The sequence below is a fragment of the Drosophila subpulchrella genome, chromosome X, assembly GCF_014743375.2.
Source record: "Drosophila subpulchrella strain 33 F10 #4 breed RU33 chromosome X, RU_Dsub_v1.1 Primary Assembly, whole genome shotgun sequence".
NCBI lineage: Eukaryota > Metazoa > Arthropoda > Insecta > Diptera > Drosophilidae > Drosophila > Drosophila subpulchrella.
In genome coordinates, this window is record NC_050613.1 from 15,610,952 (window position 1) to 15,628,725 (window position 17,774).

Here is a 17,774-nt window from a genome sequence, read left to right on the forward strand (position 1 = left end):
TTTTTAAGTTGGCTCGACCTGTGTTCGAAAATATCCTATCTTTTTTGCGAACACTATGAGAAACGAGAGTGTTTTTTCTAACTGCTGTTACCCTAATAATATAATAACAAATAAAATCTTGTGTATTTTGTTTTAAATAGATTCATAACTGTCTAAAAGCTTCAAAAATATAATATATATATATGAGAAATTTTTGTTTAACAAATAGTTTCCCGACTTTACTGAGCTAAGTTATTCCAGGTTTCTAAAATATTAATTACTAAATCATTTTTAATCTTCATTGATTTACTAGGAATTATTCAAAATGCAAATGCATACTATAAAATATTTTATTTTATGAAGAAATCTTGTAATTAAATGCTTATAACAACTATTTATATACTAGGAGGTTTCCTAACGCCGCGGGCTAATCATCTTCATAACATTCCGCTCGATGGCATCACGATTGTCCATCAGGTTCCTCAATCTCGCCTCGTATTCCTCGTACCGCAGTAGAGCTTTATCTTCAGGGAATGAATTTAATGGGGCCTGCAGGTCTTCGGGAGCTTCCCTCGAGGGCATCCAATATCTTGGCCTTGATCCCGTGGTCTCCTGGCGGCCCTTCAAGTGGGATTGCAACGATGCAGCGCCGTGGATCAATTGTAAAAGTGGCGGTACGATGATACGCTGATCCTCACTCAAGGGCTGTTGGTTGTGTTGGCTATCCTCGAGTTCCATGCTCTCCTGGGCATTACATTTTTCCTCACCACACGGCTCTTGTTCCCCGTAAAAATCCGGTTTCTTGAACCACTTCGCATTGGGATGAACCGAAAGCCTAGTGCCAAAGTTATTTTTCCTACACATGGTAGCCGGGGATGTGTTCTTCTTTGGACCCAAACGCGATTGCAGGATCTTGAGATTATCGGTCATTGCTTTGGTGTGCTTGTGGAGGGATCCCAGCAGACAGGTGATCCTCTCCACAAAGGCTTCATCCTCCATGCTGATTTCATTGCCATCCTCATCGTTCTCATCATCGCCATCCTCCTCGTCATCATCGTCGTCATCCTCATCGCCATTGGCAGCTGGATCGGCATCCTCTTCATCATCGTCCTCATCCTTGGCAATTTTCTTGGGTCCTTTGCACCGATTGTTCTTTTCGTATCTCACATCGTGAGCATTCTCGGCGGAACAGATGCCCGATCGCGACTCCATATAGGTATCGATCTGCCACTGATCCTGATCTTTGTCCTGGTCCTCCTCCAAGTCCCAACTTCTATGCCTCTTCTGCTGATATAATCTGGGGTTCAAGTGCTCAGGGCCATCGCCATCGTCAATGTGTACTACCAATTCGGCCAATTGGAGGTGAAGCAAAAGGATGAAAATAATGTTTACTTTTCTTAGCCAGGCCATATTCTTTTTGCTCTGAAGTCTGAGACGTTTAAAGCACATGTATGTTGATGTTTGTTAATTTATAAGATACACTGACACTTCTTAACATTTTGCATTTACACTTCTTGGAATATTAATTGTTTGTGTGGGATTTTGGTAACAACTTTCTCGGCACGTCTTTGAAAACCAATGGATTCATGTGGCTTTCTTCCGGCATGCCATCTGTTGGCATTCCTGCGGCTTCTGGCGGCTTCATCGCCTGATGCTGTTCACCTGTTTTCCCTGATTTTCCCTCATTTTCCTGCTGCCGCTGACGTCAAGGATGCGACTCTGAAATGTTCACTTACTGCGGTTTTTGTTTCCATTCTTTTGCCCCCGCCTGTTGTTTACAGCCTGGGCACGATTGCCCCAAAGGTGCGACCATGGGCGGGCTGGCTGGCTGGCAGGGGTGGGGTGGAGGAGGGGTCGTTAAGGGGGGCTGCGTCTAACGAATTCATCAGCGCTCACAAAAGATGTAGAAAAATGGCAAACTAAGGCCAAAAGATGGCCACGAGCGAAACACCTACGCAAGCGGAAAGGAAGTCGCTAACCATACCCTTACAAAACATTCAATACCCGCCGATGCACTGAGAAAAAAGACAATTTTTTATTTCAGAATTAAAAAAAATTATTTAATTGAGCTAGGATGTTAGAAACTATACTAAATGTACTTTTTATGCCCTCTAAGCGCTTTTAACAATTAAGATTTTTAAAAATGTTGCATACTTATCGTGCTTATAAGGACTAAACTTTCAATTTACTTCAATGGCAAAGATATATTTTAATTTTTCATGGTTTGACTAGCACTTCTACCTAACTGGCAGCTTAATCTAAAATATATATTAAAGCAGTGATTTTTTTTTTTTTCTAAACATAGAATAAGTACGTAAAATATCTGTTTTTTTTGCCAGTGCATTATCATAGCCCACTGTGCGTCAGCGTGGCGGAAGTTTCCAAAGGATGGAGAGGATGCCGACGAGGATGGAAATAGAAATAGAAACGCGGAACTAGAGCGGCAGACAAGTGCCCGATGATGAAGACGATGAGGGTGCAGCTGCGGTTGGGAAGTGGGGATAGTTAGGGGATTTTCCGGGGGATGGTGGCCGCAGGACGGTGAGTCTCGCTCATGGAAAATGCATTTCCAAAGTCTCTTCCCCTTGAAATGTCTTTATGCCCGAGCCAAATGGAAAAACATCCATGCACTGAAGGAAAAAGGTTTAAATAGTTTCAGTTCGTTACGGCCAATTTATTTTTGAATTGTTTCAATTAGAAAACATGAAACAACGCTATAGTCGGGTTTCTCGACTTTCAGATAGCCGTTTAAATTCAATCGATAGGTATTGACGAAACCAATTTATATTTCTTAAAATTATAGCACTAAAACTGTAGGATCCACAGTTTTGGGCGGCTTGTAGGCGTTATAGTGGGCATGGTACATTGGCTTGCCAAACGTGCGCTGCGTAAAAAGCTGAAGAATCTAAATCTGAAATACCAATTCAATATTTTAAATAGTTTTCGAGAGATCAATGTTCAAATTTACGATTTTTTGAATATTGTGGATAGTGATCCTAATAAGAATATATATACTTTAGCTCTGAAACCAAGAGACTAGTTTGTTTAAAATACATGTACTATATAGGGTCGGTTATATGTCTACTTCACTGCGTTGCACACTTTGGACTAATATTATAGTGCCCTCTCAAAGGCTATAAAAATGAAATAATTTATTAATGCCTATGTATTTTTTGGATTTTAATACATATTTTTTATTTTCGGCCCAATAATTTTTCAAGTGTATAGGTAAGCTTAACCCGTTTGCCCCACAGTTATGAGCTCTCAGTCCGCCCAGAGATTTGATTTAATTCCGCTACCCTATGCCAGCATTTTGTAATTGCACGACCAGGCGAGTTCCCTGCAATTTGCAATTAAGCTGCTGCAGTTGATGGCAGTCGACGTTGGGGAGTTGAATCTTTTTCCGGGGGAGACAGCACGAGCAGGAAAATGCACCTCAGTGGGGGAAAAGTTGGCTAGATGGAGCTTTAGTTCAGTGTCATTTCAACTATAGTAGCAAATGACAAACCTCTAACTTGCAGAAGCAATTAGCAGTAAAAAGTAGCGAGGATGAAATATATATTATTTCTAATCAGAAGTTTCTGAGGTTTGTTTTTTCTCAACTTCACAGTGGAAAAATATCCTTTGTGGTGACTATTTTGTCTTTTAACGACGACCACGAACAATGTTACAACCTGTTAGACAAAAAAATAAAAGAATTTATTCGGATCTCTAAATTGCAATGTTTTTTGTTTTATACATTCTTTAAATTCAGGGGCGAAGGAGTCTTAATGCTACTATGTGCAACAATGTGAAACATTTCTGTGTTTTAAATTAGTTTTGATAAGTTTTTATACCCGTTACTGGTAGAGTAAAAAGGGTGCCACGCCCACTCGAACCCACAATCGCCCAAAACAAAATAATCGCCCGTCTAGCGTCCACATTTGTTTATATTTTGTAAAATTGAAAATGACATTTTGTTCTTATTATCAATACGCATCTACATGCCAAAAATTATTGAAATCGGACCATTTGCTAAAAAGTTATAACCAAACAATAATAAATAATTAGCGAACTCAATGGAGTGTGATAGGGATGGAGATATATTAATATAAATCGGCTGCTTACGAAATTTCAATAGCGCCACCTTGGTTTCAAGTTATGTGGTGTGTTAGTAAGAACTCGTAAACAGCAGATAGGAATAAACGATAGGTGGCGCTTTTTTGTTAGCTGAGTAACGGATTTCTGCTAGTCGAGGACGTCGACCTTAGCGTTATCTCTTGTTTGTTGTTTATATTTTTCAGATATGATAAAGTCAAATTTAATAAGGGAAACAATTTTAGCACCAATTTTGATCAAAATTTTAAATTTAACCCCCTTTTTATTTATAAAAGCTGCGCTTAAAGCTCTAAAGCTGTTATTCTTGAAATCAAATCCTTAAGCTTAGAAAAGTTTTTCAACTTGCAGGCTTAACGCCAGCTTAAAAGCTTGCCATTGTCCTATAAGCTTTAATCAGCTTCAAGATCCTGAGAAGCTTTAAGGAGCTTGGGTTCCTTGAGAAAAGCTTAACATATTCAAATCATCAAGTTTCCCGCTACTAGAATTTTCCACTTTCCACTTTCTCTTTCCACTTTCTCCATTCTTTTTCTACCTTTCCCTGTTTTTTTCTGTCTTCGCGCAGCGTATAAATCATTTCGCTGTGGAGTGTTAAGCATACGCAGCGTTGCACAGCGTTGTGTGTGGTTTTTCCACTGCATTCGGAAAATGGCATTGAAAAGCTGTTGGCGAAACAAAATTTATGACCCCCTAGACTTTTTTTGACTTTTGGCCGAGGGCCTGTTGCTGAGTTTTCACTTTTCCCGTGTGGGTTTGGTTTTTAGCCAAGTAACTTCGCCACAAAAACGTGGCCAGCATCGTTTGTAAGAAATCCTTCAATTGGCAAAAAAAAAAACAAAAAGGAAAATTGCTTATTAGACATTAGCTGAAAAGAAAAACTTCACAAAGCTAAGCAAGCGGAAAGCATTTCGTATTTTTTTTTCTGTTTTTGTGTAGGCAATGACTTTCATTCAGCTGCCGTCGGCTGCTTGGTTATTCCATGTACTTGCCACAAAGGATTTTTCATGGCACAGGACGCAGGACGAGGAACCATGAAATATGCTAAATGGACGCCAAGTCAGGACAAACAAACAAACAAACAAACAGCGTCGGTTGATCAACGGCTTTGGTTAACCCTCGGTCCTCCCGGGGGTCCGTTGCAGATCCCATCTTTCAGTTTCCAGCCATCCCCCATTTTATGCCCAGGTGCACATTATTCATTCCTCTGACACGGTCCCAAAAAAACACCCAAATAGGGACACGTATGCGCTGAGAAAATGGACAGTAATCGAGTTGATAGGACCACGTGGGTATAAAAAAAAAGAAAGGTGTAGTCGCATTCTCAATGATTGCCTTATTCATTCATAATTTGCATTAATCTGTGTATTAATAAATAATTAAGTTACTGAACATATATTCTTTTCCATATACTTTATAAGCAATACCAAACTAAGTTGGAAACTTATGAAGTTGTGAAAGAACGATTTAAATTGGTTTATAGACCTATTCAACAGATATTTTTTTAGCCGAGCACAGCAAAGACGACACGAATACTTTGTTAATCATCACTTTCTGCACTCTGCAAAGTTTTAAACACGATTTTTTATATTAAATGTTTATCAACCGCATCGCTAATTCAGCGCCTTTTGCTGACTGGGTTAAAACTTTAAAAACAAGTGCAGGATGGCAAAAACTTTAGAAGTAACGACAAGAAAAACGCAACCTCATTAGGCACGTTCTGTCATTATACTCTTTAAGGAAAGTTTTTGGTTTGCTTAAAGCTTTAGAAAATCGCCAAGTACAAAAAGGAGAAAAATGAATAAGCAAACAATATTTAAGAACTCTCTCTCTCTCCATTGAAGCAAAAATTTTAAGCTAGTTGCTAACTTAAAAATACTAATGGTTTATTAAATTTCTTCAAAATATAAAGCAAGCAAACAAAGAAAGGAGGGACAGTACATTATTATTATATTATCGCATTATTAAATAAACCAAAATTTATTCAAATTGAAAGATTATGATAGGTTTTTCGGAAAATTTCTTAATAATTCTGGGGTTTTGCTTCAAATTCGGTTCTATTTTGCTTTCGGCGATTTTGTTTTGCTCGCCGTTTTCCGCCTTTGTCCTGGCACTGCCAGCCGAGTTTCCATTTCCACGTGACGGGAAAAGCTTGCGTGCCACAAACAGGCGGCAGCTTTCTTGCGGATGTTTTGAAAGCTCGCCAGCGCGCGGCTGCTGCGATAGTTCGGAAAATGTCGAATGGAAACTGGCTGGCCAGGCGACATGTGCGTGCGCGATTTTCCGATTTTCCGCAGCGTCTTCGCTCAGTTCTGCCCAAAACGCCAGCTGCTGAAGTCGCACGGAAAACGCGCGAGCGGAATTCGCGTCGCTCGTCCTCGTTGCTCCTTTAAATCCTGGCGCATCTCGTCTCGTCGGCGATCATCGCTGCCCGTTTGAAACTCTCCTCTCTACGCGCCCATTGCTTTTCCCAAAAACAAAAACCGAAAATCTCTTAAATCTTTGGAAAATTCCACCTTAATCAATCAACCACGCCCCTTTTGATTTGTTTAAATGTATAAGTATTTTTTTCGGTGCTATAAACCAGTTCAAGCGGAAATTCTGTGAGTGTGAAATAAAAATGCGCAAATTGCTTAATTGACAATTGGCCAACCGCGGCCGTAAAGTAATCCAATAAAAATCGTATAAAAAAGCCGTAACAAGATTTAAGGAAGGGAGATTGGGAAACAGATTTGAGCGGAAATCAGCGAACTAAAATGTTTCAACCTCATTCGTGTAATAAACTTACGAAAGCGACTCTATTAAATTTGAAAAATAATTTTTTGGAAAAAGAAATACATATTTAAATCGCTTAACTTAATAAATGGCTTATAGGTAATGAAATAAAAGTGCACAGCAGTTTCCAAAATATTAGTAACGTTTTTTTTGGCAAAATAAGTACATAGTATACATTTTATAGAATATAATTTTTAATAATTAGAAAAACTAATACTATTTTTCGGAGGGCTGTTCTGATTATTAGTTTTAAAAAACGATTGCATTTTAAAAATGTGTGTGATGTAAAGTTCCAGTTAATTAATTTTATTCAAGATATTTTTAACGATTAAAAGAAAGAAACAACTTTAAGAAGTATAATAAATAAATAACAATAACTAATAATATTAATAGCACCACAAAAAGAGGCTGCAGAGCCAGAAATCAAGTATACGCAGCGTGGTTGCTTTTGCCGCTTTTGTGTGAAACCTTTTGACTTAGCCTGTTGCCATCCCCGCAGAGATTTATAAAATATAAAGTCGACACAAATTTCTGAGGAATTCCGATTGGCAAATCTTTGATTTCTCTCTCGTTTGGCTGCGTGCTGATTGCCCCAAGAGCCCGTAAAAAGTCGTCGTCCTTGGTCCTTTTGTGGGTCCCCCTTTGTCCTTTGAACTGGGTTCTTTTGTACTTGGTGCTTTGTTCTTTGCCCGCCGAACGGTGAAAGCCGAATGGTGAGTGCTGAATGCTGATGCCTGATGCCTGGGCCTTACCTTATTTATTTGGGAATTGGCATTGCCTGGCTTCGGAATCGGTTACTTTGTCTTGGGCCAATATTTGCATGGCAAACAGAAGCCGGAATAAAGACACAATGTTCCCTGCTTATCGGTGATGTTTATCGTTTTTGTTATCGTCTCAGGCGTCTCAGTCGTCCCTTAGTCCCTTAGTCCTTTAGTCCTTTGCCCCTTGGCAATGGCAATATGTTAATAATGCCCTGGTAATTAGCCAAAAAGTCGGGCGTCGGGTAATTTGCCAAACAGCGTCAACTAATTAAATCACGTAGCAAATGCATAAAAACAAAGCGATTCGTTCTATCTCTAATTTCATCCCTGTGGGCCAAACGCCAACTTTTAGGCAAATTAATAGGCCAAGAAAAAGAAGGCTGGGCTCAGTCAAACAACAGCAATTAGGCCTTCGGCAGGCTCACATATGTGAGCATTGTCTAGGGTCTCAGACCCCCAAATCCCATAGACATCATACCCCTGACCCATTCCCATCAATGGCTTAAGGGTTCGAATAAATTGCCTTCATCATCTTTCACTTTTCGCCCGGTCTCTGGTGTGGAATCCCCATTTTGCCTCTGTATTTTTTATTTTTCGCCCCTTTTTAGCCGAAAGTTTCTTTCGAACACACATTTCTATGCCCGACACACACGACGAAGTTTATTAAAATTTCCTGTCATCTTGTGGCATTAACACACAAATGAAAAACTTCAAAAATAAAAAAAAAGGCAAAAAAAAGCGTGGCCCCGGAAAGTTTTGAAACGGAATTAAATTAAAGCAAATGCATGCGTTCTGTTATTGAATTATCTCCGAAAGTTTCCACGTCTAACCAAGCAAAACTCGCACTAACTTTTCATAATAAACACAATGACACTGAGTTGTGGGTTTTGGCCGCTTTTACCAAGTTTGCACAAATATTTTGGTTATCTCTTGGCAACATTTTGCATATGATAACTGCCATTCACGGCTATTGATTTAATAGGCCAAAGTGTGGGCTGCTCGAGAAATGTAGCCTTAAAGTCTTCATACTTCAAATGGATAAAATAGTCTATCAAAAGATTTTAAATATTTAATGTCTATCATAAATTAATAAATTTTTTGTAGAAAGTTGTATACCCTTTCTGAGGGTAATATAATTTTGGTCAATAGTTTTTAAGGCGTTAATGGAGACGTTTATATATATTCTTTATCAGCCATGTCCGTTTCTTCCAATACATTTTGCGAGCTCAGTATAAAAGCTAGCATTTTGAAATATTCCATAACTCTCATGGGAAAAATCGTTTAAAATATGCAGATTTTCCCAGTTTTTAAGAAAATTGTATAACCTTGAATGACACAAGATATTTTGCAAATCGTATTATTCTGTCTATACCCTAATCGGGACAAAAATATGGCCGATCGAGCGACTATATACCATAGCTACCATGAAATCCATAGGGTGAAATAGGTATAGATAATATGTTCCTAATTTTCGATGTTTAAAGTTAATTATATTGTATTTATATAAATTATGTAAACAAAAATTTAAAAAATGAATACCAGAAATTTTCCTAAAATAAACAAAAGTGGTTGGTAATGAATTAAAGAAAATAGATGCTCCCAGGCAATTATTTTTCGTACCATTTTCCAGTGGTTCTGTTAATTTTTTTCATGCGGATTCTGGGTAACTTTTGTGGAATTTTAAAGGACGCCATTCCCCTTTTGTTTTTGGATCCAAACACCCCCATCTTGTACCGCCCATCCTATCCACTGGGTGACAAGTCATGCGATATGTTGGCAAGGACGTCAAGTGCCCGTATATAGTTACATTAACCGCACACAACTGTCCTCAATGTTGTTGTTCTGCTGTTGGCTTATTTAAGTTTTAACTTCAGCTTGAGTTTCTGTTTTCTGTTGTCCGCCCAGCAAAGACATTGTATTAAAGGCGGACGACGTGCTCAAGTGTCTCATTCGCAGCACCCAGCAGCCCCATAAGTCCCCCGATCCCCAGTTAGTTGTGTATCATTAGCATGAAGGAGCTGTCAGCGCAACTTTCCCAAATTACAGCTGCAGAGAGAGAAAAATCAATTAAAAACTGTTTTTAGCAATGAACTATTCTTGGTATATACTGAAATCACAAATATCTATAAGATAAATGTTATAAATATTCCTTTGCCTACTTTTGGGCACCACAAAAAATGTTTTTTAATATTTAGAGATTTCAAGATGCCTTATTATGGAATTATAACTTAAAAGCATAAAAGAGTTCTCTTAGTGTTAAACAAGTAAGGGCAGTGATAAGTAAAGCTTAATTCGGCGCGTGCCAAAGTGCAGAGCAAAAAGATAGTCGGCGGCGAAAGCAACCAAATAAAATAAACCATACTCAAATAATGCAATAAATCTTCAAACGAACTTCAACGCAGAGTGCAAAACGAACTCAAATTACACATAAATTTCAATTGGAAAAGTCGAAGAGGAGGCCGGTCCGAAGGATTTATCACCCGACAATAATAATTAAGGCGACCAGCCAAACGTAGATACTCCTCGCCGACACACAAATACACCAGTGCCAACTCCGACCGCAGATACAAACCGTTGGAGATCCAGATCCAAATCCACACCCAGATACAGATACAAAAACCAACATGAATGCCGCACAGAGCGGCGGCCACACGGGCGGTGGTGGTGGTTCCATGGGCAAGAAGGGCTCCCAAATGGAGGTAATTATATTATATTTTATTTACCACCCACAACGACTGAAAGTGCGCGTCCCAAAGTACTTCCTTTCATTGCCTTCGATTTGGTCTTTTTTGGAAACGTATTACCTTTTTTCGCATACCTATATAATACCCTTGATTGTTTCTGGAAAGACGACCCTTTGAGAGTCGATTAAGTCATAGACTTCCTTGAATAAGCATGCTCGAAGATATCTGTGAAGTTCCAGTTTGATTAAAAAAAACCCCTTTTTCCTTAAGACAGCAAAAATGTGTATATTATATTATTATTATTATTATTATATTATACTATTATTATATTAATTATGTAGTTCTTGAGTCTTTGATGATGGTAAATCAAACAAAAACATCTTTTAACGAGGTAAAAGATCGTTACGATCGCTCATACAAAACTACTGATATCAAATTTTGTGACTAGAATTATTATGCATTCCACTAAATAAATACACTTCCTTGTCGAATGTTCAAATTTAAAAAGTGTATTTATATAGGCGAACTTATAATAATTTTTCTTCACAAATTTTGATATCAGTAGGTTTGTATGTTGATGGTGCGATCGTAACGACCCTTTTAACTTTATTACGTCAAGTTATCATAAAATAGGCAACGTTGAAATTTAAAAAATATACCTTAAATAATTATTTTAAAGAAAAATCGTTTAGAATATATAAGTGTAATACAATTTGAATATAATTTTGTAAGTTTACTGAAAAACTCATCTTTTAATGGGATTAAATATTTTATTTTTTTTTAATATAGAAGAGTACTAACCAATTCGGTATTTGCATTTCGTTGTGGTTATCACTACGTTGTCACTATTATTCAAGTTTTCATATAATAAGCAATGTTGAAATTAAAAAAATTTCCTTATATAAATATTTTAAAGATAAATCGTTTAAAGTATATATGTGTAATACAATTTGTATGCATCTAGTTGTGTAAGTTTACTTGAAAATGGGTTAATTTTATTTTTAATGTATTAGAGTACTAACAAATTCGGTATTTCCATTTCGTTGTGGTTTCCCTTCTTCATATTTGACCATTTTTAGGGTCCAATTTAAAGCGCTTTTGCTTTGTGTTTTTTATAGGCCTTCTGTTGGCCATCCCAAAAGGTGGGCTCGAACTCAGTGAGGGGGCGTGGCAGGCTTGACCTAAGTGTCGCCCTTTGTAATGAGCGTAAATTGAATTTGCCAGGCTGAATTGAAACGTGACGCCGCCCGTTTTAAAAAAAGAAAGGATATTAGGGCACAAAAAATGAAAGAAAAGTGAAAATAAAAACGCAAATTAAAATAAACCAATTCGATTAGCTTTGAGGCACGGAGAAAATCTCAATTAGGCTACGGGCAATCAAGTATAAATCACAATCAAACATTTTCCATGCCCAAGCCTAAATTCCATTTCATTAAAATAGGTCTACTTTAAGGCCCTGGTACATTTTTTATTATCATTTTTAACTCCGCTGAGTATAAAATCAAAACAAACGGCATAATAAAGAAGGGGGAGGGCACTAATTAAATTTCATTACAGAGAACAACACACCTCCGCTGGCCATAAAAACAAAACTATAAGTAAATGAATAAATTAAACAAAAGCAAACAAACAAGCGGACATTATAAATTAAATTGTGAGAATTCCATTTGGAAAGTGGCAATCAGGATCGCAGTGTCCTTGTTGCTTTTGTTGTTCCTCTGCTCCTGTAAACACACAATTAAAAACGGTGGGTGGTTTTTGGGGGGGCATTTAATGGGCAAGGTTGTCCGCTGCCATCGCACCTGTCATTCAAACGCTCTTGGCCATAAATGTTTTAAATGGCCATAAAGCAACAACAGCTTAATGAGCAAGCTCTCTACCGTAAGCCCCTCTCCATTTTCTTTTTTTTTGTTTGTTGTTTTGTTCATTCCTAATTAAGCCAAAAATTCCTCCTTTCATATTGTCCCTAGCCCCAGTTTTTGATTGCAATTTGCTGAATATATTTATTTTAGGCCATCGCACAGGGTATTTCACTATGGTCACAGCTTGCGAGGCAAAAAACCATCTAAAATAAATAATGTGACTTAAAAAAGAGACACTGAAATCCCTAGGGGCTTAAAATCACTTGTGAAGTGCCCAAAAGTGTGCTGTTAAAAAACCGTTGTCTCTTAAAATTTTGTTGCATACTCTTGGACTGCTTTAAGTGATTTAAGTGATTTTTGGTGCACCTTAATTTAAACCCACAACAGCATCTTAAGGCTGAGTCATTACCCAAGTACATGGAAGAGTGCTATTATCACGAAGATGCCCAAGTTTGGAAAGCAAACCACGGAAGTAGATGCATACAGGCCAATTAGTCTCTTATCTGTTTCGAGCAAAATTTTGGAAAGAGTGATACTGGTAAGTAAGTTAAGTATGATTGTCTGATCGCCCCCCGGTTCATGATAACTAGAGATATAGAAAGAGATCTAAAAATCCCAAAGATAGGCGATGTGAGTCGTACGCAATCCGAAAACTACTTCAGAAGTCTTGGCTTTTATCCTAACTCCCTGGCGAAGGGGCTAATATGAACCCCTTCAAAAAGAAAACAAAAAGAAGATACCACCCTCATGACCTTCAATTAAGATATATTTAACACGTTCCAAGTCTAAACAAGATATTAGATCAAACAAAAACACCTCTTAACGAGGTACAAATCTAGTGACGATCGCTCCTTCAACAATCAAAAGTTCTAATATCAAGTTTTGTGACAAAAATGTACTATACGACCTATTAATAATGTTATAAAGCCCAAGAGTCTATATGCCAAATCCCAATATTCTGGCTCTTATAGTTGCCCGTTAATTTTGAATATATATACACTTTTTATAAAAAAAAATGTAATTAATTAAAACTCAAAACATTCTCAAAAACTAAGAACATTATACGTTTGTTGTATATCTTTTTATGTATTACGCTGAAATACTTTTTACTCATTTATAAATGCCTCTGGAAAAACTGGAAACTTTGTTGCAAAGGGATTTTATAGTCGTGTTCTGCTGGGTTTTGGAACTTGAAGATTTTTTTTAACATTTCCCGATTGTGCAGGAACCGTGTTTTTGAGAGGGGCAGGCAGTGGTTTTGAATGGTTCGGCTTTTGTGGTCATAGCGAAAGCACGTTCGCGGCCACCAATTCTCGGGGGGAGTAAGTTCTGGCCTCAAGGCCCTCCCACAAAGAATGGCGCCCCGTCTCCTTGCAACCACCATACGCGGTGCGATTGCGATTCAGTCATGGCTGGCGACTCCATCATCCATTAATGTCACTCAATCTGTGCGCATAAATTTGCATAAAGCAAAATCCAATTTACTTTAACCATTATATGTGTGTATGCATACATTTGGGCACACCATCTTACACCTAGCAGCACTAATACCCGAACCCAAAAAAAACTTACATGATATATATGAAATTCCTTGGAATGCGACACAAATTTCCACTTTGCGATGTGATGAGGCCTGCGAAAATGCGAAAACGCCCAGTCGTTGGAGGAAAATTGCGGTGGGCATTCCTTTTGCGTGCCACATTTTAATTTGTTATGTGGTCAAATCCGCTTAGGTCAGTAGTTTCCAGGGCGAAAGCTCACAAAACCGGAAGGAAATATGGCACATGAAATTCACCAAGCCCCTGAAGAAATACCTAAAAATATGGAACGGAATATTAAAGGTTAGGAAATTATATATATATCCTAAAATAATTTGTATTATATTTAATTAAGCCCTGCAAACGGTATTATATTATATATTACCACCCGCAATTGATAAATATTCTCAAGCGTTTATAAATGAGCGGAAATGAGTTTTTTGGTTGCCATTTTCCCACCCACCCCAGGGTTTTCAATTAAACTATGCCGTAACCTGGCCTCACCTTTTACTTTCCCCAGGAAGTGCGTTTTATGGGTCGCTTCGAGTGGGGCTGACAGGTCACAGTTCACGTTGTCCACCCACCTATCAGCCACCCCCTCACCTATCATAAAATCCCGAAAAACTTAATACCCGGTGGGGTATACGCCATGCTAATCGGTGATTAACATGACACCGATTTCTCGGCGAGCTTTCGCAGTTCCATCTTTGTTTTCCTTTTTGGCGCATTGCGTATACGCCACGTGGCCGCAATGCCTTTTCACTCCCTTCACGTGGCGCTTCTAATTAAACACTAGCGAGAAATGCTGAAAATTCGTTATTTTTTGTCCTGACTTAATTAAATCTAGTCAAAAGGATTTCGTTTTTATTTTTACGACGGGCGGGGGAAGTTGACACAATTGCATCGCGTGACGGCATCTCGAACCCCTTTTTGGCGAGCAATCAAAGTGAAAGTGTTGACTGAATCCGGGTCGAAGGCTCTCAGTGAGCTAATTTCCGCTCCGGGAAAGCCTGAAAAACGTTGAAAACGGGGAAAATTCCTCAACCTTAATTTCCATTGCAAATGTACCGGGGATGAAAAAACACTTGAGCTATATTTTCAAGACGATCTCCGAGCAGGCAGCATTTAAGATCTTATTTGTAAGATGATTTAATTTTGGTTTTAGATACAGAGTAAATATGTTAATAGGAAAATTTAATTTAAGAGCCATTCTTTTTTGTCCTGAATAAAAACAAAGCTTCTATTTTATAAGATATATTCCGACTTGTTACGCAGATCTTTTCTGTTTGCATCTTGTCGGGCCTGTCATAAATCAAAGCTTGTGCTGTTTTACGAGGCTTCCCACAAATTTTATTATCACATTTATTACTCTCAAATAAATCCCGATGCCGTGGCATATTTTTGAGGAAATTTGCTGCCTACTTGGCTCTCTAATCCTTTTGGGGATTCTTTATAGGCACTATAAGCAAATCAAATCTATGAATTTTTAAGACGGTCCCTCTTACTCTTTCTGCCAATTTTTCTACGCCCTTTTTTGCGACTTCCTCTTGCTTTTAGCATTGTCACGCCCTTGGGCTTGGAGCGGGTTTTCGTCCACTGGTCCATTGGCAAGTCATGTCAAGAGCAAGCCATCAATTTTCTTAAATCACCAAAAAAACCAAAAGGAGGAAAAAACCACGGGGCCGGAAAAAGGGGGCGGCACATGCCGTTAGAGCACTTAAAAACCACAAGATGAGCTCGTCAGATACCGCCTACAAGTCGCTCCCCTTAGCCCATTCCAGAAATCCTCCCCAAACACATGTTAAATTTCTCTTCATGCAGGCATTTTATTCGATTTTTATACCCTCTTTGAGGGTACTTTAATTTAGATGGGTTTTTGAGGGCCTTATGGGATCGAGAATTTGGTGAAGTCATTTTGGGAAAGGCGATTAAATTAAATTCCCTGAAAATAATAATAACCCTTTTCTTAGAAAAATTTTAAAGTTTTTATAAATAATTTAATTAAAATCAAATTCAGGATTACTTAAAATTAAAACTTTTTCTAGAATTTTTGCAAAAATAGTTTTGTAAAAAATTAGTTTAATTAAAATCTACACATTATATCAAAATGATGTTACACAAAATCTGTCTGATCTTGAATATTGTATTATAAAATTTATGAATATTTAATTTATTGCCAGGGTATTTCTAGTGTCTGCCCTTGGCGCCAAATTTTTTCTTGTTCATTTTTTGGCCAACTCTGCTTTGCTTCCTTTCGGCCAGCCACAAAATAGGCCCGGGGGCCTGGGCCAAGATATTTTCTCTAAATATCTGCTGGCAAATACGGGGAAGGGAGACTCTGAGGTTACGTCGGTACAACATTACTTGAATTGCTCATAAAAACGAGCGCCGCAAAACGGAAAGAACGGAAAACTAATTGAATTAAATTTGAAAATTTTCTACTGGTCATACATAGTTTGACATGTGTAGGAGGGAAATGGAAGGGAAAAGTCGGGGACAGTTTCCATATGTCATATGCGCTTGCGGTTAGCCGACGATGACACACAGATAAAAATATAGACAGAGGCAGCAAGATGAAAAGATAAAAATCTCGTTGAGAAAGTCAATGGAGTTGCTGAATGTTGGTATTAGAGAAGGGAGAAGGGAAAATGAATATCCAGCAATTTTTGGGACCTAACGAAGTTCTTTCATCTTTCTTTGGGGATTTTCTTGTCGACCAAGCACTAAGTTTAAAAGGAAGAATACAGTTTTTGAATTTTGTTAGCTTAATGAATTGTCCTAATTGAGTTAATTTAATATAACACTTTGCTGCAATATTTAGTTTATTACTCTTTTTATTAAGGGCTATCCATTCATTTACTTGAAGCACTCTACAATGCTCTTGAAACTAACATTTTGTGGTAAACACACACATTTTTTTGCATTTCTGAAACAACTTTATGTCCCCTGGGATATTTGTCTTGTTCTGTTTTTCTTCTCTGTTTTCTTTCTACGAGTACATAGACGAAAAATTGGTTATCAAATTTCGCAGAATTTTTGCAGTACATCCCCATCGCATTTTCAGGTAATCAAGTATTAAATTTACATTTGCCAAACGAGGGAGATGAGGAGCATTTGACCTTTGGATTTTGATTGTTGGCAATTTATCACACAGAGGAACAGCGCCACGCCTAGGGAAAAGCGTGGAAAGCTGGGAAAACTTGAGAGTATTCAAGGGGAGGAAAAGTGGAAAAAAGAAAATGTCAACGCTTATCATTTGTCTTGGGCTGGAATACTTTCGCGTTTTCCCCCCCCCGATCTGTCAGTTGGTCAGACGCTCTATCTGTCAGCAGTCGGCCACCCACTTTTCCCAGCCCAATTTTCCAAAAACCCCCTTCTCAATGCCACCGAATAGCGTAAAGCCAAAAATGCAAAATGAATGTGAAGTGCTTTTGGGGAGGCTGTGTGGAAATTTATTGCAAACTACGCAACAAAGCAAAAAACATTATTGTAGCTGTCCACCCCGAAAACCACCCGAAAACAACCCACCCACCACCCATCGCCACCCACTGCCACCCACTGCCACCCCCCACCCAATGGCCTACAATTTATGATTAAAACAAAAGATCTAAAAATTCCTTGTGCCGTCATTTGTACGTGACCAACGAGAGATTTTGCGACAAAGGCGGGGAAAAACTGCGCGAAAATCCTCTGTGCAAGTCGCATTTTATTCTCTAATTTATTTCGTTTTAATTTTAATTTATTTTCACTTTTGTCCGATGTTTGTTTTTCTGCGCACAAAAGCGTAGAGCAGATGAATAAACTGCCGCCAGATGACCTTCATGTCTGGAAAAAAGAGCGGAGAAAGCGGAGAAAGCATTAAAATTTCGTGCTGCATACGCGTAGGGGGCGACACGTGACGGGCACATCAATTGGGGAAAAAGGGGGCTGGCTTTTCCGCTTTTCCAGGGAGGGGCCAGGGAAAATCCTGGCCAAAGTCAGGTGTAGACAAAGTGCCAAGGAAATCATTTGAGGAGCGCCGAAAAAAAAAACACAAGAAAGCAATACAAGCAAAATACCTTCCATCTGACACATAACACGTTT

The 17,774-nt window shown here is 38.3% G+C and overlaps 2 protein-coding genes across 3 annotated transcripts in view; one reads left to right on the top strand and one right to left on the bottom strand.

The window, feature by feature from the left end:
• Positions 1-17,774, top strand: part of LOC119556381 (inactive dipeptidyl peptidase 10) — a 115,749-nt gene that overhangs the window by 51,325 nt on the left and 46,650 nt on the right. The gene's annotated exons all lie outside the window — the stretch shown is intronic.
• Positions 394-1,405, bottom strand: LOC119556383 (protein bfr2). Its single transcript, XM_037868557.1, has one exon. It carries the CDS (start codon positions 1,387-1,389, stop codon positions 394-396), a length of 996 nt encoding a protein of 331 aa, XP_037724485.1. The 5' UTR covers positions 1,390-1,405.

What these genes read in the sequence shown, in the direction of transcription:
- LOC119556383 (XM_037868557.1), bottom strand. Translation starts at nt 1,389, where the DNA reads ATGGCCTGGCTAAGAAAAGTAAACATTATTTTCATCCTTTTGCTTCAC.